Source organism: Ilyonectria robusta (genome assembly GCF_021365365.1).
Source record: "Ilyonectria robusta strain PMI_751 chromosome Unknown BGZ61scaffold_4, whole genome shotgun sequence".
Taxonomy (NCBI): Eukaryota; Fungi; Ascomycota; class Sordariomycetes; order Hypocreales; family Nectriaceae; genus Ilyonectria; species Ilyonectria robusta.
This window is the reverse complement of record NW_025764438.1, coordinates 1,948,111-1,971,185: the sequence shown is the minus strand read 5'-3', so window position 1 is coordinate 1,971,185 and position 23,075 is coordinate 1,948,111. Positions and strand designations below refer to the sequence as shown.

Here is a 23,075-nt window from a genome sequence, read left to right as displayed (position 1 = left end):
CGAAAACCTAGAGGGGAAGCGACTTCAAACTCAAAGGTTTTGAAGAATATGACGTTGACATTGATCTGACATTAACCAGGACGACGTGAAACGACCCGTGCCATTGAATAGCAACGGCGGTCAGTCGGGACCATCCCTGAGCAGGGATTTGCGTTGTCGCCATGTACAACCTTCCAGTGACCCCGAAATTCGAGGCATCACAGTCAATGACTCTGAAAAGCAGGCAGCAGGGCCCCATCGCCAAGCGTTGGTTGCATCCCAGACGCAGCAATATGGGTGGTGCTGGGGCATTTGGCCGCCACGTGATGTCGCGCCAGAGTCGTGCCTGCCTCGGAGCCCGCAACCAGCCCTTTTGGCGCGCACCGTGCCCCGCTGGTGCCTGGAGAGCTCGCGCGAAGCTGGGGTCCGGGACCACTGGAGCTAGGGGAATGCGCCCAGGTGCGACGGTGGAGGGAAGGAGCGGGGCAGAGATGCCTTCAGCTGACGGTACTTGGAGTACATCCGTTGGCACTGGGCTGCTCGTTCATAAAACGGCAGGCGGCATCCTTCTTTTCCCTCTTGCCCAAACCACAGATTTCCCCCCTCTCCTTCTTCATCATCATCTCATCACCCTTTCTCACCCACACATTTTCGTCTCACCGTCTCGGTCAGTCGCCAATTGACCGTGTCGTGTCTTCTTCTCCCGGCGATTACTACTTTTGGCCGCCAAACCTGTTGGTCGCGCATCTCCACCAAATTGCGCTGTGCCCGCCTGCTATTGTTAGTTTATTTGGCGAGGTCCCATCTGCCATAGCCCCCTAATTTAATCCCGGCTATTCACTAACACACATCAACAAACAACCAGCCCGTCTCGTCCCAGCTCAGGTCATCATCTCACCTCACCTGTCGCGTTCGACTTGACCTCTCAACCTCGCGGCTTCTCCCACTTTGTTCTCACCCTCCACCTCATATCCTCACCCAAAAATGGCTCCTAGACGCAAAGCCGCAGCGGCACCGCCCGCTGATCCGCCCTTGGACGGCTGCGCCATCGCCCTCAGCGGCAAGTTTGACGCCATTTCACACAACCACGGCTCCCTTGAGGCCATCATCCGGTCACACGGTGGCACCGTCACCAAAAGTGTCACCAAGGCTACGACGCACGTCATCTGCACTGAGGATGACTTCGAAGCCGGAACCACAAAGATCGCCGCGGCGAAGGCCAAGGACCTGCCTCTCGTGAATCCACAGTGGATTGTCGATGTTGACTCTAAGAAGAAGAAGCTCAGTGTCGATGGTTACACTTGGGGAGCTAAGCAAGCAAATGTCACCAAGTCAAAGGCTTCCACCAACGGAGCCTCAAAGAAGAGGCCTGCTGTCGCTGCCAAGGCCGATGACGAGGAGGAAGAAGAGGAGGCAGAGGAAGAAGTTCAACCCAAGGCCAAGAAAGCCAGAGCTTCTAGAGCCACTGCCTCCAAGGCCACGAAGGCTACCAAGGCCACAAAGGCTTCCAAGGCTGACGATGAGGAGGAAGAGGAAGAGGAGGAGGAGGAAGATCAGCCCAAGGCCGCGCCTAAGACTACCAAAGCTACCAAAGCTGCTGCGCCCAAGGCCGCCAAGGCTACTAAGGCCACTAAAGCTTCCAAGGCAAAGGCCACGGTCAAAGATGAGCCCGAGGAGAACCTCGAAGAGGAAAAGATCGTGGCAGAAGGGCAGTTCATCAAGAAGAAGGGCATCGCCATTCCCCTTGATGAATTTTGTACGCTTCCCACATATCAAGTCTATGTGGACCCGAGTTCCGGCCTCATCTATGACGCTTCGCTGAACCAGTCTAACTCATCCAACAACAACAATAAATTCTACCGCATCCAGGTCGGTGCCCCTATCTTGACCTTTAATCACTTCAGGGCAAAGGCTAACTCGTTCCAATAGGTTCTGGAGGAGCCCAAGTCCAAGACATTCAAGGCTTGGACTCGATGGGGCCGCGTTGGTGAACCTGGCACTGGCGTCGCCTTGGGCAATGGCACACTGGCTGATGCCATCAAGAACTTTGAAAAGAAGTTCAAAGACAAGTCAGGTCTGCCTTGGGATATGCGTGGTGGCGACCCTAAGCCTGGAAAGTATGCCTTTGTGGAGCGCAGCTACAACCCCGACGACGACGACGATGAGGATGAAGATGACGCCAAAGCTGTGAAGAAAGAGGATGGCGATGAGGAGGAGTCTGCCCCGCCACCCGAATGCACCCTTGAGAAACCTGTCAAGGAGTTGATGGAACTCATCTTCAACCAGCAGTTCTTTAACGCCACCATGACGTCCCTTAACTACGACGCCAACAAGCTTCCCCTGGGCAAGCTCAGTAAGGCAACCATTACGCGTGGTTTCCAGCAGCTCAAGGATCTTGCTGCCCTCATGGATGATCCCACCCTTGCTGCGAGCAAGTGGAACACAAACATATCCGCTGCTACCGAGCATCTTTCCAACACCTACTACTCTTTCATCCCCCATGCATTTGGCCGCAACCGTCCCCCAATCATCCAAAACGACGCTATGCTCAAGAAGGAAATAGAGCTTCTGGAGAGCTTGTCAGACATGAAGGATGCTGCCGATATCATGAAGATTGACCGCAAGACAAGAGATACCATCCACCCCATTGACCGGCAGTTCCAGGGTCTTGGCCTCGAGGAGATGACGCCTTTGAAGCACGGCAGCAATGAGTTCACTCAGCTCTCTAGCTACCTGAACGAGTCCCGCGGTTCCACACACAACGTGAGTTACCAGGTCAAGGATATCTTCCGAATTGAGCGCCAAGGCGAGACGAAGCGCTTTGACGAATCCCCTTATACCAAGATTGACTCGGACCGTCGCCTCCTCTGGCACGGCTCCCGATGCACGAACTTCGGTGGTATCCTCAGCCAAGGTCTACGAATTGCCCCCCCTGAGGCTCCGGTGTCAGGTTACATGTTCGGCAAGGGTATCTACCTCGCCGATATGTCATCCAAGTCCGCTGGTTATTGCGCATCGTACATTTCCAACGGCGAGGCACTGCTTCTCCTCTGCGAGGCCGAGCTGGGTGACCCCATGCAGAAACTTACTAACGCCAGCTACAACGCGGGTGAGGATGCCAAGAAGAATGGCATGTACAGCACCTGGGGCCAGGGCAGCATGGGTCCCAGCAAGTGGGTTGACGCCAGCATCGCGCATGAGAGCCTCAAGGGCATCAAGATGGTAAGATCTCACCCCATCTCCTCCCAAAGCCACCTTCAATAAAGAGTTGATACTAACCCATCACAGCCTGACACCACCATCAAGCCTGGACAAACGAATGTCCAGGGTGCTGGCCTCTACTACAATGAGTACATCGTCTATGATGTCGCCCAGGTTAAGCTTCGGTACCTCCTCCGTGTCAAGATGTAGATGGAACTGTGGCGCCCACATGCAACGATCTCCATGGTCGCAACTCTTGTTTTTGTTTGATCGGGAGGCCTGGTTCACAATTGTTTGGGGGTTGTGGTACGGTGCTGGCAGGCTTCTATCACGACTGACATATTGTCTCGTCTTTGTATTTCACGTCGGTTGCTTGCTACGTCTCCCGCCTCGGTCGGCGCACTCGGGGTTATTTTGACGATTTTCACATGTACAATCAATGAACTAAAAGAACCGCAGGGCCATTCAAAATCAACGCTTCACGCTGATGATGATTGGTACTCCTGCTGGACCGGTGGGTGATTAGGTTGCTGATATGTCTGCTTAATTGATTTTTAAATGCTTTGCTGTACATGCATGTATATACATATGTTTCTAGACCGTCGTGTCATGTCGTTTCACATCACTGGGTATCGTGTCGGGCATGATCAGACCGACTGCTTAGATCGTCATGGTTCCCTTCACACTTGGCGCCGTCACTTCCTTGTGGCCCATGAACACTCTTTCTCATCCTCCTTCCTTCAGTTTATGTACCCTCCCGCCTTCAGCTCCAGCCCTCCTATTTTCACTTCGCCATTGCGAGTTGTTCGATTACCAAATCCATATAATGCCGACATCCGGGTTTGAGGCTTGCTGTGAGCCTAGTGGGTGACTCGAAGGGTGTCTAGCGACCTCAAACCCATCTCAGCTAGGACAGCCCGTTTGCCTCCAAGTCCAGACCACAAACTCGAGTGATGGTGATTCTGACCCATGGTCTTTCGGTGTACGGCTTGAGATTCGACGGTTGGGTTCTCGATCGTGATTCGCATATTTTGGATTGGTGCTTTGATTTTTCGCGTTGGAGGGGTCGCTTCGTGCTCTAGACTCTGATGCTCTCACTCGACACGACTTTATCATCTGGTCAAGGTTCTCCAGTCCTCGTCGAGTGGATATAGCCCTGAATCCATGAATCGTGTTGCTGTTCCTCCTCTTGTAATCGGTTCGTCCAGTTCAAGCCCCCACGCCCCCATTAAGTGACTCCACCCCAAGCCAGTCGTTGCTTGGTATCCACAAGTTCTGATCCAGTCCCATGCCATAATCCACACTGTTTTCGAGACCTAGACCTTCTAATCCACCCTCGTATGCGTTGTTTAGTTCCGAGACGCCAAACTCTGGACGAGAGACAATTTCGGGCATCGCCGTGTTGGTCTTGTTGGTTACCTGGACATCGGCAGGTGGTTGTACTAAGTCTGGGGATACTTGACTTTCGGGCGCCCACGGATCGGCGACGAGGGAGGGAGGGAATGTCGAATCAGTCATAGGTCCTAGGGACATTGGACCCATGGAGCCAAACTGCGATGACTCGTTCAACTCATGGATGCCTGGCATCGAGACGGATTTGAGGAGAGACTGTCGAGGGAATCCATTATCGATCGACATTTGTCCATCTGGGGTCGACGGCGTTGTCTTGATTCCGTGAGCAATTAGTTTTTCCAAGTCGTTCTTGATACCATCGGCCGTCTTTCCCACGCAACACTCCTTGATTGTGTAAAGGCAAACCTTTGCACGATCCACGACGGCGTCCCCGGATAAATCGTATTTGGGTCCATTTGTGTGGTATGCGTAAGTCAGTACTCGCGCGCACTGATATGCGCATACCGCTAAGTCTAAATCTGCCACTGGTTTCGCGTTGAGCTTTTGCATTGACGCAAAGATATTGGCCATGGCAAGAGAGTGCTCGACACATTGTTGTTGGCAGTGGTTCACGAAAGCTTCATCGAGGTTGACAATGGCGGAACGAGGTAGGGCTTCTCGCATCCCCACAAGGGCCAGACGATACAAGTCGCAGTGGCATTGTCGCCACCAGACATGGATCATGACAAAGATGCATATTCGAGGAGAGTAAGCGCGTAACCGCAGGGAGCTCTCAGAGAACTGGAAGGAGGTCGGGAGGTGGGAAGCGAAATCGGCGAGGTCTTTGTGCAGGCCCCAGATACCAGCCTGAAGCTCGTCGGCCTTGATGTTGCGGCTGAGAACGACTCGCCTGGTAAATTCCATGATTCTCCGCCGCATGTGTTGTATTCGGATGTGAAGCGCCAAGCTCCCGACATCTTCGACATGAGGGGCGTCGGGGTTGTGCATGAGCCTCTCGGTGGACTGGGGCAGATCGAATTCAAAGTTGCGCTCGTTGCAAGGGAGTCCGACATGTATCCTATCAGCCGCCCAAAGCGAGTAATCGCGATATCCCCCTGAGATGCTCGAGTCCACGCAGTATAGTGCCCACATCAGTCTTCTCCGTGATTCTTGTGCCAGGAAGCATAGATTTGGGGCTTCGTGGTTCAGGCGAAGGGCTGAGGCATAGCGAGAGGCAATGCTCAACAGCATGAATGCGCTGGGAGACCTTTTCCCGAGGATACGATGCTTGATTATTAGAACCAGTGCCTGGACTTTGATAGTGGTCGGGCGATTGTACTCGGCAAAGATGAAGCCCTCGGCATCGTCAATGCACCTTTCACCATATTCGCGCATCCCTGGGCCCATGTCGGTGAGGTACGAAGTGATTCCTACGAGCGCGAGGAGGAGAGCCTTTTCGACCTTGCCTGAGTGATAACGCTCCATCAGGGATGCCCGATGCAGAAAGGAGAACATTGGAATGTGGTGGACATGGCGGAAGAATTGATCGAAGGTGCGTCCTATCAAGGCGTCGAAAGATTCATCGGGGTAGGGGCTGTGTACTTGCGTTAGTCGAGGCTCATGTCAACTCGATATAGTTGGACCTACGTATCATGAGTATAAGCGTTAGGAGTAGCGATGCTAGTAGGGTCTGTCAGTCCCGGGTCGCTATCATTGTGGGCATCGTCCCGTTCGCCATCTTGGCTCTGGGGACTTCGGCCGTCGGTTCGCACGGCGATGCGGGCTCGCTTGCTGGGCCGATAGACACATTCGATCCCTTGGATGCGACATCGCTCGCAGGCGGGCATATGACCGGAACATCGGGCCTTGCGGCTATGGCAGCTCAGGCAGGCCTGGCGGACGCGACGGCGCGGCAAGGCGCCGGACATTGTGGAAGGGTCGGCTTCATCATAGGAACAGGGAAACCCGAGACGCTCGCAGTTAGAGCAGACGTCGCGGGCACCGTTGCAGCGGACCTTGCGGGCGCGACAGGTGGTGCAGGTCAGGGACGACTTCTTAGGCTTGCGGTCGGGAGAATTGGCGTGGGAGGCCGGCTGGGAGATGGTTGGTTGGCCATTGTTAGTAGCCGGAGTGATAGGTGCTGGTGAAGGGATGTTTTGGTGGTCGAGGTTGGAGATGAGGCTGTTCGGGTTGTCGCCGGTAGAGGGAGCGAGATCCATGGCAGCGGCGGACGCGCGGGAGGCTCATCGAGGGACCCGGGGGCAGGAGCCGAGGCCGGAGACGAGGAAAAGGAGTAATCCACCAAGAGAGACCTCGACGAGGGCCATGGGGCGAGGGGCGAGGAGGCCGAGGGAAAGAGCAGCAGGCGATTTTGGCAGTGCAGCAGCAGTGCAGCAGCGGTGGTGAGTCGGAAAGTCGGTGGTGATAATGGTGGGAGTCAAAGATGGCGGAGGTGGGAAAACTGGGACCGGAATGGCCAGCAGGGACCGGTACAGTAATTAGCAGGCGCGGCGCAGTCGCACTTTCTCACCCCCCATCATGGAAAATGACGGCGGGAGGGGAGCGCCCACCAAGCGCACCTGCCTCTCCGTCACGCAGTAACTATTCGGGTAGGTGCGCTGGCGGGGGGGGCTCCGGGCCCCGGGCGAGGTCAGCTCCACTGAGCCAGTCCGTCCACACAAGAGCCCCGCCGATTAACACCCAGGCCGCCCAAATGCATGATCACAAGAGCACATGTATCAGTACATTATGAGCAATCAACTCAAAATAAAAACGTGTTTTTTGCATCACGTTTGGGCCAATGCCTGGCAGCCCGACGACCCGGACATGCCAACGACATGGGCGCCCACTCCGCGTGTATGACGATCAGACCATGCCCATGCTCATGTCCATATCTCTCTCCTTCCACCTGACCCGGGTAGAAAATGCATGGAACAAGGGCGGACGTTGGTTAGCGTGGGCCGCGCAGCAAGCCATACGCTCTTGGTGGAGATCAGTCGCCCTCATAGGCTGAGTTGTCTGTCTGCCAAGCGGGCAGTGGGAAAACTCTTTGCTGACTGCTTGCGCCGGGCCATGGGACCGAGATGTGTGGAACGCCGCTGGGAAGTTTCGAGTCTTTGTTGGTTGAGTCTTCAGGCGAGCATCGTGAGCCACCCTAAGGGCCCAAAGGGGAGTGCCGTCGAGCGAGTGGCAAGCGATAGGGAGCGACGCCTCGATCTAGATCGTTTAGCCGCGAGTCAGCCACAGCCTGGAAATAAACCACACCGACGCACGGCCGGGTGGAACCGCGAGTGAACACAATGAGGTTATTGTTGCATCGCGTTTGTCTCTCGACGGCGGGATCGCTTGGGGTAACATGTCTCGTGGACACCAGCCAGGCACAGGCACAGGCACAGGCACTGGCACCTGGTGCGTACAAACGGCCAAGCCAAGCAAATGCATCTGGCCGTGCCGGTTGCACGTACGAATCAGCGGTCACTCACCAGCACACACCGATGGCAAAATGCATGATATGTGTCGAGCGACAGGATCCTTTTCTACACCTCTCACCTAACGCTGGGTGTGCCCCGCAGGCATCCGCCCCTCCTCTTCCCATGCGGTGAATGCCGTGGTTTCTCCTCTCTTCACGGCGTGGCAAAGTTCGCACACATGTCGCCCGTCACGCCCTGTTTCTACGTCGCTGCAATCAACAACTGCAAAATCCGGGGGATACCAATAAGAACGAGGCCGCACCGAGAAGCGACGCCCGTTCCGGGGCCAAGCCCTGTCAGGGTGGTGCGCCATGGGCCTGGCCAGCTAGCGGAGCTGGACTAAGTTGAATACGGCAGCGACAAGACCAGCTGCGGTACGTACTTTTTGTGCTTTTTGTACATGAAATACCTGTATAATGCCTTAGGTCGCCGAGCTATGGGTGCCCCGACGACCCGAAGAGCATGCTGGGGGCAGGAACTTGGGGAGTTGGCGACCAACCGAAGTTTGCTCGTCGGGGGGGCGTCACCTTCCTTATCCCACTGGACGCCACGCTGCCCCACCTGCGCCTTGTAGCGTCACACTGCGTCATTGGCCGACGCCCGCTCCGACTACCGCCATATCATCAATCGGCGCCCCCCAACATGGCCGAACTTGGGAGAATCGAGAATGGCCCAACATGCCGCGCGTATCGTCGTCTTGATCATGTCCTCCCCGTCTCGAGCCATCGGGAGCCCTTTTCCCGCAGACCAGGCCGTCGATAAGCACCGTTGCCTCACCCTGGGTCGCTTCCAGATTCTCCTCTGCCCGCATTTCCCTCAAACCTCCTTCGGATCTCGGCTAACCCAATAACCGACTTCCGGCCAATCGCTCTTCCTGGACGCCCACGCTCCGCCAGCATGATAGCTGATCGTTGTATGGTCAACCATTACCTCATAATGTGTATACCACACTTCCTGATGCGTCCTGCTGCCTCGAGAGCAGCAAGATTGATCCAGGTCGTTGAGATGGCAACAGTCCCAACAGTGGCGACATCCGATGGCCCAGAACTTCCCTGCGCGTTTGATTTCGCCTCCTCTCCTCGTCGCCTTCTTAACCCTGACGCCCCCTTTTGACTATGAACGCAGGCCCAGAAATCTCTCAATGGTCTGGGCCATCCATCCCAATCAGCCCAGCGCAAATACGAGCGAGGCTTTAGCCGGTCACCTGCCCCAGCTGCATTCGTGAGCTGTGTCTGGGCTCGGCGTCTCCAGCGTCTTGCCTATTGTGCGGCCAAACAAAAGGGCACACATGCTAAGCATCACAAGACTCCGCACAGAGGCTAAGGGACGGGTTCTAATTCAAGTTCCCGCTTAGAACCGTTGCATCAAGACATACCAGAGCGTAGAACTTAAGCCTAGATAAGGAGGGAGCGGTACGCCTCCCCGTCTCCCCACGGGATTCATTGTACAGTATGATCCCCAATTTTCTCCAGAGCAATTGATTGGATTTGAATTGAAGTTGCTTGGGCGGACACTTTCTATGTGGACCTCGGTTACCTAGTCCATGGCAATCGATGTCTCCGGAGACAATAGGGTGGGACCAGTGCTCGGGCGTAGATTTTGTTACCGATGACTGGATCGAGACTGCGAGGCGTTGGAAGACTCTACCCTGGCTAGGAGACATTCTATAGGCCCGTCGGTAACACGATGGGCTTGTGCAACACTAACTTGAAATGTGGTTCGATCAAGAAAATTGTTCAAGGACCTGCATGAGTCCTCGGTGTAGCCGTTAGGCTGCTGTGTAGCCACAGGGGTTTCCAGCCTTCTCCCAATACTCGTACATGAGCAAAGTATCAGGTGCTCTCTCACCCCAGTCGACGACGCGCCGGACCCATTAATTAACCAAGTTCCGGTTTGAAATGTAAACATGTGTCTAAATATTCGTCAATTGACGATTGTAGAGTTTCAAAGTATCGACGTTATGTTACCGCATTGATCAAATAAATATGTACAAGAATTAAGACAACTGCGGAATTGCCTTACAGGGTCACAGTTACATTAACCGCCTTTAGGTCCTCCACCCTCGAGCTCGAACCTGTCCAGAAATTGTAAAGGCCGTCCTGGACCTTGAACTTGGTATTGATGTAATATCCCAAGTCCTTGTACGGGATCGAGAACGTAACGTCTTTGCTCTCACCAGCCTCGAGCGCGACCTTTTCGAATCGCACGAGCCGCCGCACTGGGAACTCGATGCCGACAGTTGTGTTGGGGCGGTGGTACACCTGTACGACCTCTTTCCCAGCCACACCACCTGTATTCTGAACCGTGACCCTGATGCTGACCTTGCCGTTCTTGTACTGGGCTGTCGGTGTCGATATGTCAAACGTGGTGTAGCTCAGACCAAAGCCGAACGGCATGGGCGAGGCGTGCTGCAGCACCGGCCACTGCCACGCCGAGTGGAAGCCCAAGCGAGAGTCACCGCCGGGGGAATCATCCGAGGGGAGGTAGTCGTAGAATGATGGCACGGCAGCTGACAGCTGCGGCATGCTGACAGTCAGTTTGCCGCTGGGGTTGACTGCACCAGTGATGACCTCGACAAGGGCGTGGTTCGTGTATTCGCCGCCGAGGAGTGAGTGCAAGATAGCGTTGGAGCGTAGCGTCGATTCGTTGAGGACAAAGGGCTGGCCACCTGTGAGGATAAGAACGGTTGGGATACCCGCATCGAGGACGGCATCGAGGAGCTGCTGCTGTAGCCCAGGGAACCCAAGGTCAGCATGGGCGAAGAACTCGCCGTCAGTTCGCTTCTTGAACAGGGGGTCTTCCATAGGAGCCGAGAGGGAGCCGAGTACAAGCACGGCAAAGCCAGCATCCTTGGCCGCAGCGACGGCGCCGGGGATGCCGCTGTCGTCAGTGGTGTCGAGGAGGTCAACTCCGGCAACAAACTCGACGTTGTCCGCGCCCAGAGCGGATTTGAGGCTCGTGTGAAGGGAGTCGCCCCACCTGGGGTTGGAGGCGTTGATGGCGGCATAGGAACCGAAGTTGAGGAGATCACCAAATGGTCCCAACAGCGCCACCTTCTTGAGTGCCTTGGGCAAGATGCCGTCATTCTTCAGCAGGACAATGCTTTCCCTGGCTGCAGTACGTGCGAGCTTGAGGTGAGATGAAGCCCGAAGGGTCTTATTTGCCTTGTCTTCGTCCGGAAGAGCATTATCAAAAATACCGGTCGCGATCTTAAGTGTGAGGATGTTGAGAGCAGCCTCGTCGATGAGGTTGGCGACCTTCTTGTTGCCAACACTCGAGATGAGCATGGGGAATGTTGCGGGGAGTCCCGGGCTCAACTCCATCTGAAGACCGGCCTCAAGTGCTTGCAACGCAGCATCTTCATATGAAGTAGCCACCTTCGACTGGGTGTACATGTTGGGAATTGACCCAGCGTCAGACATGACAACACCCTCAAACCCGAGCTTCCCGCGCAGGATGTCCTGAATCATGTACTCGTTCATGGACATAGGCACCAAGTCGACCGTTGCGTAAGAGACCATAAGAGCCAGAGGATTGGCTTCGAGGGCGCGGATGTAAGGGCGCAGCTGGTCGTTGAAGAGGTGGTTGATGCCGGAATACTGGCTAGCGGCGTTGACGCCGCCACGCGTCTCGCCGTAAACGAAGTGCTTGATGGTGCAGGCAACTTTGATGTTGCCGCTGTCGTCAGGTTCCTGCATTGTCTCAACGTACTTGTGGCCAAACTCTCCGACGAGATAGGCATCCTCGCCATAGCTGTTGACGAAAACCGATCATATCAGCCAAGAAATCCTCCAAGTAGTGGCTTTCATATTTAAAAACTTACAGTTCGCCAATTCGTCCGTATCGGGGCTCCCACCCGATATCAAGCGGAGGGGATAGGACCCAGTTGACGCCCAGGGAAAGTTGCTCGTCACGGATTGCGGCGGTCACCTCCTGGAACAAAGGCAGGTCGAAAGTCGAGGACATGCCGAGGTTGCTAGGAAATACGGTGCCGCCAGAGATGAAGAGACCATTGACGGAGTCCGTAATAGTGATAAAGGGAATGTTGAGGCGACTGTTATTGATTTCTTTCTCGCGGATTTCATTGACGATGGGTAAAGCGTCCAGGGCCCAATTGAACATAGGCCCAAAACCTAGGACAAAGTTAGCTACTGAATCTATCGAATGATATTTGAGTTAGCGTCACTCACCAATGTTTCCATGTTGGTACTGGTATCTGCTCTCAAAATTGGCCTCGTCAAAAACCGATCCCGACTTTAGAAGCCGTCTAATACCGCCCATTTGGGCAATCTTCTCCTCCCATGTCATCTTCTTAAGCAAGGCCTTAGCTCGCTGCTTAGGACTTCCCTTGGACTTCGCCGAAGCGGCAAAGCCTGGCTGGCAAAGCGCCAAAGCTGCCGCGATCAACTGTAACTTGACCATGATGAGCGCCTAGTAGATAAAGCTCCTGAAAGTGATAGCTCAGTGCCCTGAATATGACTATAGCTTTAAATACTGGGGCGCCGCCAACTACAACTTATAGACTTCTACTATAGTGTAACGAACTAGTTCGTTTACTACTTGAGGTCATTGCCATGGATCATGACGGCATGCGACGTTAAATTGCGGGGTGGAGCATCGGGCCTCGCCACCCCCGGTCTTCGGTAGTCCGTAAACCTGGGGTCTAATGAGGAGTGGAATGACCGGAGGCCGAGGGGATTCGCATCTCGGTCGGTGGTTTGTGCGATTGGTCGTTGTTGATGTCGCCATCCGCCGGTCGACAAGGTGTGTCATGACTTCTGCCCTTGAAGGAAGTCGGCTTACAAAGTGGGATGATGACTACTAGGGACGGAGTAACGGATATATTGCTGATAAATCGAGTAAAATCTAGTAAATCATTGTCATGAGGCTTAACTTAGGCTAAGTCGATGAGGAAGTTGTTTCCCGGAACTCGCGGTGTAAGTCGAGACCAGGCCCGCGGGACCGTCGCAACGCCGGAAAGGTACCGCTTGGGCGGAACTGATGGAAATCGACATCTTATGATATCAAATCTATTGTTCTCTATTCCTATCCTCATGAAGGCGAAAAACAGTTTTGCCACATGATCTACGCAGTTGCCCTGGGATGTACAGGCTCATCTCCTATGTCTACCATCTTTTTCTCCAGCAAAGCCGTCATATCCTTGACCACGCTCTTGTACTCCTCCTCGTTATACACATTAAATAGCTCCAAGGGGTCCTTTTCACAGTCAAACAGCTCCCACTCCTTGAACTCCTCGTCACCTGGCCGAGCGCCCTTGATTCCGAGAGCCTCGTTGTACCAGTAGATGAGCTTGTACCGCTGGTCACGGATGCCGTAGTGGGCATATGCGTTGTGGATGATGTCGTTGTGCATCCAATATCTATGGTACGCCGCCTGGGGCCAATCCGCCGGCGTCTTCCCCTGGAGCAAAGCCCGGAAAGACTTGCCTTGCATATAAGAAGGCACATGGAGCTTCGCGTAGTCGAGCCAAGTGGTTGCGAAATCGACGTTGCAGATTATGTCGTTGCAGACAGACCCTGCCTTGATCTCGTTCGGGTAACGGATTAAGAAGGGCATCTGGAAAGATTCCTCGTACATAAAACGCTTGTCAAACCATCCGTGCTCTCCGAGGAAGAATCCCTGATCAGAGGTGTAGATGACGATGGTGTTGGCTGCTAGCTCCGGCTCGTCGGAGTCGAGGTAATTTAGGAGCTGGCCGACGCTGTCGTCGATTGACTGAATCGTCCGCAAATACCGCTGCATGTAGCGCTGGAACTTGAACTCGGCCAGCTCACCCGGGGTCTGGAACGTGAAGACAGTGCCATCCTCCTTGTCGATGAGTTTCAGAGCTTTCAACTCGGCCTCCTCGGTCGGCGCAGGGATCTTTCGCTCACTTGCTCCCTTCTCCTGCTGGACGCGCTCGCCAACTCGTCTGCCGCCGTCAGGCTGGACGAGTCCTAGGTCTTGATAGGTCAGGTCTTCAGCCACGCGCATCTTGGCGATCTTGGCCGCTCGGGCGCGATTCTTATAGTCGTCGGTGAAGGTATCCGGAAGTCGGACAGGGTCCTTGTACAGGTCCTTGTGCTTGTCATCGCATTCCCACGAGCGATGGGGCGCCTTGTGGTGACACATGAGGAAGAAGGGGCGGCTCTTGTCCCGCGACTTGATAAAGTCGAGCGACTTGTCGGTAATGATATCGGTGACATAGCCAAGGTTGATGTGGTTTCCGTCGGACTCGATGAACTCGGGATCCCAGTACTCGCCTTGCCCGGGCAAGACAGACCAGTAGTCGAAGCCTGTGGGCTGGTTCTGAGCTTCTTCGCCCATGTGCCACTTTCCAACCATACCAGTTTGGTAGCCGCCCGTCCGAAGATGTTTCGCAACATTGGGAAGGTGACTGTTGATCTAGCGGCTCAATCGTTAGTACGTTATCGTGTGCAACTCCGCCGCCTCTCGGACGCTCGGCAAGACTTACATGGTCGTCTAGTGTCATGACGCCATTGACATGGTTGTACGTTCCGCAGAGAATAGCAGCTCGGCTAGGCGTGCAAATGCTGTTTGTGACGTAGCAATGATTGAACAACATGCCCTCTTTCGCAAGACGGTCAATGTTGGGAGTGTTGTTAATTCCCGCGCCGTAGGCGCTGATGGACTTGGACGCATGGTCATCAGCCATAATGAAGATGACGTTTGGCCGGCCATCGCCGCTGCCAGTCTTCGATTCTGTCGCTGCCATGGTTTGTTTGACTGGGGAGGAAGAGTTAGAGCAGATTCGCGCCGAGGAAAGCTGTCGAGGAGAGTCAATGGAGGAAAAAAACACGAGCGGCAGAAAAAGTTCACATCAGGGAGGCAGAGAGGCGGGGGACTACGACATGACATGTTCCATCATGCCCATGGACAGCAGCTCATGCCTGCCACCGATTCCCGAGCTTGAGTGCTTTCAGGGTCCAAAGATAGTTGACATCCCGGACGCAGGTCCGGAGGCCGGTCTCCACTTGGCGGCATCGGCTCGGAGGACGGATTTCGGGCGGCAACACCACCCATTGGCCCATGAGGAGGATGCGGCTGCAGCACCATACGCCACTAATTGAGGGTCATCATGCGGACGAATTGACGCCTCATGAGCTTGCGTTTCCGGAAATAGGGCTTGCGGGGCGGGAAAGGAGTTGCTTTTTATGTGTATTAGCTACATAACACGCGTTGACTTGCTCTCATGGTCGTAACAACTAAGACGCTAGATAATACAGGACGGGAATCTCATTTTCACTAGTACATGTACTGTTCATCAAATGCGCCAAGGTAACCGCTCATCTCCTGAGTGCCCGGGTTACAATTCCACGCGTTAATGTCAAAGGTCGAACCACCGTACGGCAGTCCGAAAAGAAGATAGGGATCCGTGATGGGGTCTGCTGCGGGGAATCCTGGTTCTCTGGCGCCCCATTCTGCTTGCGGTTCTTGCACCTGGTCTTCCTCAGTAGATGCTGTCCAGCTCAAAGCCGGCTCGGCGGGCGGCTCGGGCGCTGCGTCGCGGCTGTCGTCGACGAAATCGGACTGTCGGAGGAGACTGTGGATTGCGAGTCGCTGGCGAATGTGTGCGTCTTTGGACAGTTTCGGAGGCGGTCGAGGATTCGGGTCGGCGGTGAAGACGGCTCGGTGGTCTGCCGACTCCAGCCATGATTTATGTTGTTGGATGACCCGTTCAAGTTCCTGACGCTGCATACTATTAGTATCTAGCCGTGAGCGATACTTCTGGAGGCACCTACCATGGCTTTTAATTGTGCTGAGAAGTCAAAATATCGGGCAATGACATCCAAGCAGAGTTGAGCTTTGTTGATGGCCATTTGCATGGGCAGACCCGTATTATCCCTTCCTGTGTAAGTCCCGAATAAGATCAGACGAGCGCCATGATAGGCACAGACGGCAGCGTCAAATTCCAGCATGTCTCGCTCGTCTTTGTGCTGCACGAAGTCCGACAACACTTTGACAATCTGCTCTGCGTGGCCCAGGCACTTGTCCTTCATGAGTGCCCTGTCTGGGGCTGCCATCCCTTCAACTGCAGCGTGCGGGGTGGACTCGGGATATCCAGTGAGGAAGATTCGGTAGAGATCGCAGTGGCATTGGTGCCAGCTCATGTGCTAAAGACTGTTAGCTATAGTTCTTGCGTTGCGATGAAAACCTACCGTGATGGCGTATTGCGGTGGACGATGTAGTTCTTCTGGATTTGTGGGTGGGTATTGATCGGCGGGCGCCAACCTGGTCCGTAGGCGTAAGAGATCGTTCTGGAACTTCTCCATAGAAATGAACAGCTCTGAAAGGTTAACTTCTTTTAAGAACACCCGTCGATTGAGTCTTAGGAACTAGTTGTTAATAAATCACTGATAAATAGGGAGCATGATGGCAACATACCGCATGATTCCGCGGCGAATAAATGCGAGTCTTACGAATGCAGCGCGAGATCCCAACACCTCCGGTTCAAGTCCCTTTCCCGGCTGCAGATACCCAGTACTCACGGGCCGTTCTTGGTGGAAGTCGACATCTTCGCAGGGCAGTTGGAGATGTATGGTATCGGGATCGAATAGTTCAAACTCTTTTAGTCCGACGCAGAAGCTGTCTTCGAGTAGGTAGAGTGACCAGAATGTCCGCCGCCTGACCTCCTGAGCGACTGGTCCTAGGCGTGAGTGCTCGTAGTTTAGACGTAGAGCTAATGCCCACCGCGCTGCGAGTCCGGCCATGATGAAGGCGCGAGGGAACTGCCCAACACCGGCTCGGTAGCGTATGAGGAGGAGCGAGGCTTGTAGTTGGAAGATGGATGGAGATTCCAGTCGGTCTAGGATGATTCGTTCCGCTTCTTGTGCCCAAGGGTTGGGGGCGTCATTGTTTTTAGGAAAGTACATGGCCGTGATGGCACATATGGCCAACTTGAGTGCCCTGTCGATGGTCTTGTCGCGACATCTTTGGATGACAGTTGCCTTGTGGAGGAAGCAATAAGAAGCCAGGGGGTACAAACGATCGAAGTACTGGTTAACCAGGAAGGCGGTCACCTCTTCTGAGGGAGAAGAGCTTGATGCTAAGGGGGCTGCTGTGGAGATGGGATCATCGTGGTTGCTTGGGCTGTCGTGTTGTGACTCGGAGGTTGCGCTTTGGTGCTGGTCTGGTGAGTTTTCAGTGGCGTCGGAAGCTGCAGGGCCATCTTGAGATGATGATGCCGTCGCTGCCGTCTTGGGAGGGCTGTTTTTAGGGGTGGAGTAGTGACAGTCGCGGTTTCGACGTTGGCAGTTGGAACATCGCGGAGTGTCGCCAGAGCAGCGAACCTTCATCGACCTGCACTCGAGGCAGGCCTTGGTCCCGCGACATTTGGGCGGCAACCGAGGCGCATACTGACTTACAGGCTGCGATCCATCTTGCTCAAACGAACACTGGAATTGCAGGCGCTGGCAGGTCCGACACCGAGGGACGGTCCCGTCACATCGGACCTCCGGGGAGTTAGTACCGGCCGACTCCCGGGGATCAGGGAACCGTCACCACCACGTGTGGGCGGGTGGATGATTTGCGTACCTTGCGGACCCGACACTGAACGCATGCAGCTTTCATTGTGGCCCCATAGACTTTTTGCCGATTGATTAGCGACTGAGCAGTCGGGACGATGCTCGGTCGGGGAGTGTTTTCGCGGCAGGTTTGCTCGGTTCTTGAGGAGATGGGGCGGGGGGTTGCAGCTGAACCTGGGGAAATCCCTTTGGGCGATCCAGATCCCACCCAATGCGTTGCCGCGACTCTCTGCTTAAGTTAGCTAACAGGGATATGGATTGAATTTGAACGGCCTCGTCTCTCCGCAAGAAGCGGTCGCAGAAAGCGGAGTCTAGGTGACACTGTCACGAGGGCCGGTAAATGGACGCTGATGCAGCCACGCCGGCATCCTGGTTCGGCTTGGTTTACACACACGTAATGTCTTCTTCACAGAAACCCAACCGTTAATTAGCGTCTATCAGTGTGCAGCAGATAACCGGTTTGTATGAGGCAAAATCACACAGCGCGCACTGGCGACACAACCGCGTGGCCGCCCCTCCCGCTCCCGGGCGCAGATATCAACGGTTTTGCCATGAAGTCATTGAAGATGCGGAGCACGCCATTTGGAAACGGACGAGCGCCTCACAACGCAGCGCAGCACCCAATGAAGCATCATCATCTTGCGCATTGTCTAGCGCATCCAATGTCGTCAGGCCAGGGCCCGATGGCGTGCGGGGTCTCCGCATTATGCACCTCCGGCCAATGAGATCATGGGCCGACCGACTTCTCCGGAGGACCCGCGTTTCTCGGCCGACCCCCGACGCTCCGAGTTGGCCCAGGCCATTTCCGCTGTGGACGTGCTGACTCGACATTCCACAGGCCTGGATCCGCTGAACAATAATCGTCTCCGGCGCCCATCCCTGCAAATGCGGGGCCTGGCTCTGGTGCTCGGGGAGTTCGTTTGCCCAATCGAACTCCCCACAAGGCCCTCCTCCCATGTCCGGATTCTCCTCTGACGACCCTGCTACGGCAAAACTGGAGCCGGTAGCATCGCATCCCTTTCCATGTCTGCTAACAGGAAACTCTGCTGACCGAGCTCCGGCCGTGATCGTGCCCCAGCTCCGAGCCAGCCTCCTGGCACCACCGGTTCAATCTCTGGTGGCACTGTGGCCAGGATTGAACCAAACCGTCAGCCAAGCGGGGCCCCTTATAAAAGAATCCTCCCAACCGGTTTCAGTATATAATTCTACAGCCAAGGCATTCTCGGTGGAACTGGTTGTACATCCTCACCGCATCGACATCCACGACGGACGAGACCAGCTACACGACCGCAAACATGTCGCGGCTTGGAACGTTTCGAGCGTCATACCTCGTGGCATTGAGCTGCATTGGCTCTTTCCTCTTTGCCTACGACACAGGCATTGTGGGAGGTGTCCTGTCCCTTGAAAGTTTTCAAAAGGACATGGGCATGACTCCCGCAACCAAAGCCACCGTCAGCTCTAACTCTGCCAGTCTTCTGCAAGCCGGAGGTACGCATCATCCATCCGATGTCTTTCTAACGTGTTTCTAATCCAACCTTGACTTTTAGCCTTCTTCGCCTGTTTCTTCGTTTGGCCGTTTACCGCTAAATACGGACGTCGCTGGTCCATCGTCCTCGCTTCTTTCATCTTCAACATCGGTGCTATCCTTCAGCTCTTCTTCCCGAACAACAGCGTTGGAACATGGTACGCCGGCCGCACAATCTCCGGACTTGGTGTCGGAATCGCGACGGTCATCATTCCCATGTATAGCAGTGAAATGGCACCCAAGGAGATCCGAGGTCGGCTTGGAAGTATGTTCCAATTCTTCTTCACCCTTGGCGTGTTCACGAGTTATTGGATCGACTATGCGGTTGCCAAGCATATGGAGCCAACAACTCTCCAGTGGCGCATCCCCGTTGCCCTGCAGCTTATCCCCGGTGGCTTTTTGGGCCTGGGAATGCTTCTCACAAAGGAGAGCACTCGATGGCTCGCTAAGATGGGACAAAACGATGAGGCTCTTGAGTCTTTGGTATGGGTTCGTGGCGGAGAATTGACCCCCGAGGTCCAGGCAGAGTACGCTACTAAGCAAATTCCCCCCTACTATGAGTTCAAATAACTAACATCTAGGACTCTAGGATGGATGAGATCTTGGCCGGAATTGCTGACGAGGAACGCGTAACGGAAGGCTTGACTTGGAAGGAATTCCTTCTTCCAGCCAACAGAGGGCGAATGCTTCTCGTTATTACTCTCCAGATCGGTAGGTTTCAGCAACCTTGAGATTTCCAAATGTGATGACGCAGGACTAATGGGTGGTAATAGGCGTCCAACTTACCGGAAACACATCTCTTGCCTACTGTAAGACATGACCAATAGTTTTGACGGGACAAGAGATATACTAACATATTACAGTCTCACCCCAGATCTTCAATGCTGTCGGAGCTGGCGAGAATGCTTTCCTTTTCAGCGGCTTCTTTGGCCTGGTCAAGGTCGTTTCCTGCTTCTTCTTCCTCATGTTCCTTGTTGAAAAGATCGGCCGACGAGGCTCCCTTATCGGAGGATCCTTCATGATGGGAGTGTATATGCTTATCGTGGCTGTCATCACCGCCACCCACCCACCGGATCCAACGAGCACAACCATCTCATCTGCCTCCGTTGCATCTCTTACCATGATTTATCTGGAAGCCAGTAAGTTGAAAAACCAACTAGACACGAGTACTGCGATCTAGATCAAAATTGCTAATTACCGCAGTGACGTACAATATCTCGTGGGGTCCTGTTCCTTGGGTAAGTCTTTGCGTCTATATATGGCGATAATCCGAAATACTAACAGTTCATATTCCAGCTCTACATGAGTGAAATCTTCCCCACTCGTATTCGTGAGGGTGGTATCGCTGTTGGAACTGCGACCCAGTGGCTGTGGAACTTCGCCTTTTCTCAAATCACTCCCCACGCGATCGAGAATCTGGGCTGGAAGACATTTCTCATGTTTTCCATCTTCAACTTTGCACTTGTGGTGTATTCTTTCTTGGTTATCAAGGAGACGAAGGGAAGATCCCTCGAAGAAATGGAAATTCGTAAGACATCACAGTCCATTTCTCAGATTGAAAGGGACCCTATGCTAACAATTTCGTGCAGTCTTCAACGCAAAGCCGGATCCGAACGACGTTGAAAAGTCTCGAGATACCAGCCTCCAACACGATGAGAAGAAGGATTTGGACGAGAAGCATTAAACGCCTACTTTTATGGGCAATTAACCGCGTTGTGTTTCTTTGGTCATGATTGGGTATTTCATGTGCTTTCTGAGGATTCAATAAGCGAAATATTACAATGGCCTAGGGATACTGCAAACCACGACAGTAATATTAAGTAATAAAGACTAAGTTCACATGTCACTTGATTGAGAGTCCCTGGAGTTGAAATAATCCGCCAATTCTTTTGACGTCTTGTCTGTCAAGAAAATATTGAGCACTAACAGGAGCCAACATTCGCAATGGCTAACACAAATTCATACTGTTTGAGAAAGGATTTGACAAACCGTACTAATTCCTAAGTAACTGAACCGTTTAACCCCTTGAGCTAAGGTCTACTTCACTCAACACAAAAACTTCCTCTGTCTTTATTATCTTACCGCTATCAATATTATTTAGCTCAACCTGGCTTCCCGTCGGATCCTGGTGTATTGCAATCACCCGACTTTGGTGGGTTTTGTTGCTATTTCGCCAGTGAGATCCTGACAAAGGACGGGCTGAGCGGGCTTTGGTCCGGCTTTGATGCTCCAATGAGTAAATTGTGTGGACCGACTTGGTGTCGCTGCTGGTAATATTCGAAGAGAGTATGTATGCAATCTTCCGAAGCAGGGGCCGGAGTGCGGTAAGAGCCACAATCATTATTGCGATGCACATTTCTGCCGTAGCCCATATATCTTTGAGGCCAAATATGTCAAGCGACGTACCAGAGATATTGAGGAGTAATATTAACTTACAGATCGTGATGTCGTTGTCCACATGAAGCATCATAACGAATCTTCCAATGCTCACGGCGATGGTAATAAATCCCATGGTGAAAATAACGCCAAGGCTGATTCTCTCCCGTCGCGAACTAATTTTGACGCCCCGGATCAAAGGGAAAGGATATATCAGATCTAAATGAGGAAAATATTTCGGATTAGCCATTGTATTTTGTGATATCAGAATTGCGGCTTGGGGATATACTTAGGACTTCAGTGAAGAAGTTCATTGACCAGTTAACTCTCATAACTACCATAGACTCAAAAACAGAGCATGCATCATTGCCGCTTGACCTATAATGATGCACCCAAAGGTGTCAGAACTGTTCTGTGCAATAAGTTGTTGATGGCGGACGACGCCAGTATTCAACCCACGCAAGAGAAGGGCAAAGAAGTCTCACCAATTGACACTTGGGTTTGGTCCACACCAAAATGTGATATTCATGAATGTAACAAGTGCGCAAATACCAGTAATTGCAGTAAGAACGTAAAGCGCTATCCGCATATGTGGATTTGTTAGTGGTACGAGGTTGTAGTAGAAAGCGAGAATGCTGAACTTCGTCAAGTATATGCCAACGTCGAATAAGTACCCGGTAGCGAATCTAATCTATAGTTGGCAATATGAAACTCGTTAGAACGCGTTTTGAAATGCTCGGGGTTATGATATGTTACCGCTTTCTTACTGTGGTTGGCCCACACTTGTGAAATTGCGATATGTCGGGGTAACCACGCAAATGCCCCCAACATATTGGGGTCCAGTTCTCGACATACCTTATCAAGCGAAACGCTAGTAATAGCAAAATTGTCCATCGCATTCATTTGATATGTTAAGGTGTCGCATATTACCAGTCCCTGAGCTGATGCCAGAGCAGCCATCATCCAGCAATCGGACCAGTAAAGCCTGTCTCGCCTCATCCAGACCCGTACATAAACGCGGGCGCTGACCAAGACATATGAAAGGAAGATGAAGGTCCATTCCAAGCCCTGGAGTACCATCGCAGTTAGTAAGGGGTGAATCGGAGGATGGAGCCCAGCACTCACCATTACCGCATTACTAGACACCATTTTTGCAGCGTCTCCATCAGGATTCTCGGTTGCATGAGGAGAAAGTACTAAATTCAGACGAGGAATTGTAAAGGGACAATGGGCCGAGGATGGCAGTGCCTCTTGGGAGGGATCACTATATAATTGTACAGCGCCCGCAAGAGAACTGTCGGCCATTTAGCTTCCAGTCTAGCGTTATCTACTTGTACGAGGCTTTTCAGGCATGACTCGAGCCATCACCATCCATCGCAACCTGAAAATCATCTTTGGTCAATCGCTGATGGTCGCTAGCCTTCGGATACTAGATGTATGAGCTAGAGATTAATTTACTTCGCCTTGATCTGGAGTGTCTGACGTCTTGTCCCATTTTTCAGGGAAGATGCATCGTAGGGATCGACATAGATCATGGCCTAGCAGCGAACTAAAATCCCAACGCGGCCCATCGCCGACGGGAAGAAATGTGGGGGAGTTAATCCTCCATTAGTGAGGAATGGTATGACTCCTAAGTCTCCCAGCCTG

General features: G+C 53.4%; 7 protein-coding genes across 7 annotated transcripts; 2 read left to right on the top strand and 5 right to left on the bottom strand.

Annotated features, from left to right (window-relative positions):
* The first annotated feature begins 652 nt into the window (after nt 1-652).
* Nucleotides 653-3,706, top strand: BGZ61DRAFT_515131 (poly polymerase catalytic domain-containing protein). Its single transcript, XM_046252228.1, has 4 exons — nt 653-759; nt 845-1,848; nt 1,909-3,201; nt 3,268-3,706. Exons 2-4 carry the CDS (start codon nt 964-966, stop codon nt 3,388-3,390), a joined length of 2,301 nt encoding a protein of 766 aa, XP_046108709.1. The 5' UTR covers nt 653-759; nt 845-963; the 3' UTR covers nt 3,391-3,706.
* A 683-nt stretch (nt 3,707-4,389) lies between these two features.
* Nucleotides 4,390-6,731, bottom strand: BGZ61DRAFT_491424 (uncharacterized protein; the record flags this gene model as incomplete). Its single annotated transcript, XM_046250428.1, has 2 exons — nt 4,390-6,106; nt 6,160-6,731. 2 exons carry the CDS (start codon nt 6,729-6,731, stop codon nt 4,390-4,392), a joined length of 2,289 nt encoding a protein of 762 aa, XP_046108708.1.
* Nucleotides 6,732-10,000: 3,269 nt separating this feature from the next.
* BGZ61DRAFT_491423 (alkaline-phosphatase-like protein) lies at nt 10,001-14,327 on the bottom strand (the record flags this gene model as incomplete). Its single annotated transcript, XM_046250427.1, has 5 exons — nt 10,001-11,735; nt 11,806-12,115; nt 12,173-12,355; nt 12,493-12,497; nt 13,072-14,327. The coding sequence occupies 5 exons, from the start codon at nt 14,325-14,327 to the stop codon at nt 10,001-10,003; spliced, it is 3,489 nt and encodes a 1,162-aa protein (XP_046108707.1).
* An 821-nt stretch (nt 14,328-15,148) lies between these two features.
* On the bottom strand, nt 15,149-18,036 carry BGZ61DRAFT_167931 (fungal-specific transcription factor domain-containing protein). Its single transcript, XM_046237549.1, has 5 exons — nt 17,538-18,036; nt 16,389-17,455; nt 16,163-16,331; nt 15,746-16,117; nt 15,149-15,689 (listed from the first exon to the last, which is right to left on the bottom strand). Exons 1-5 carry the CDS (start codon nt 17,571-17,573, stop codon nt 15,249-15,251), a joined length of 2,085 nt encoding a protein of 694 aa, XP_046108706.1. The 5' UTR covers nt 17,574-18,036; the 3' UTR covers nt 15,149-15,248.
* Nucleotides 18,037-18,064: 28 nt separating this feature from the next.
* Nucleotides 18,065-18,616, bottom strand: BGZ61DRAFT_566095 (uncharacterized protein; the record flags this gene model as incomplete). Its single annotated transcript, XM_046255919.1, has 1 exon — nt 18,065-18,616. A coding segment is annotated over one exon (552 nt), but the record flags the coding sequence as incomplete, so codon positions are not given.
* Nucleotides 18,617-18,757: 141 nt separating this feature from the next.
* On the top strand, nt 18,758-20,892 carry BGZ61DRAFT_384407 (general substrate transporter). Its single transcript, XM_046242700.1, has 8 exons — nt 18,758-19,015; nt 19,075-19,579; nt 19,642-19,763; nt 19,826-19,861; nt 19,916-20,191; nt 20,256-20,290; nt 20,349-20,580; nt 20,642-20,892. Exons 1-8 carry the CDS (start codon nt 18,823-18,825, stop codon nt 20,734-20,736), a joined length of 1,494 nt encoding a protein of 497 aa, XP_046108704.1. The 5' UTR covers nt 18,758-18,822; the 3' UTR covers nt 20,737-20,892.
* Nucleotides 20,795-22,577, bottom strand: BGZ61DRAFT_491420 (uncharacterized protein; the record flags this gene model as incomplete). Its single annotated transcript, XM_046250426.1, has 7 exons — nt 20,795-20,847; nt 21,135-21,428; nt 21,489-21,647; nt 21,718-21,806; nt 21,914-22,119; nt 22,284-22,496; nt 22,554-22,577. The coding sequence occupies 7 exons, from the start codon at nt 22,575-22,577 to the stop codon at nt 20,795-20,797; spliced, it is 1,038 nt and encodes a 345-aa protein (XP_046108703.1).
* Nucleotides 22,578-23,075: the final 498 nt, after the last annotated feature.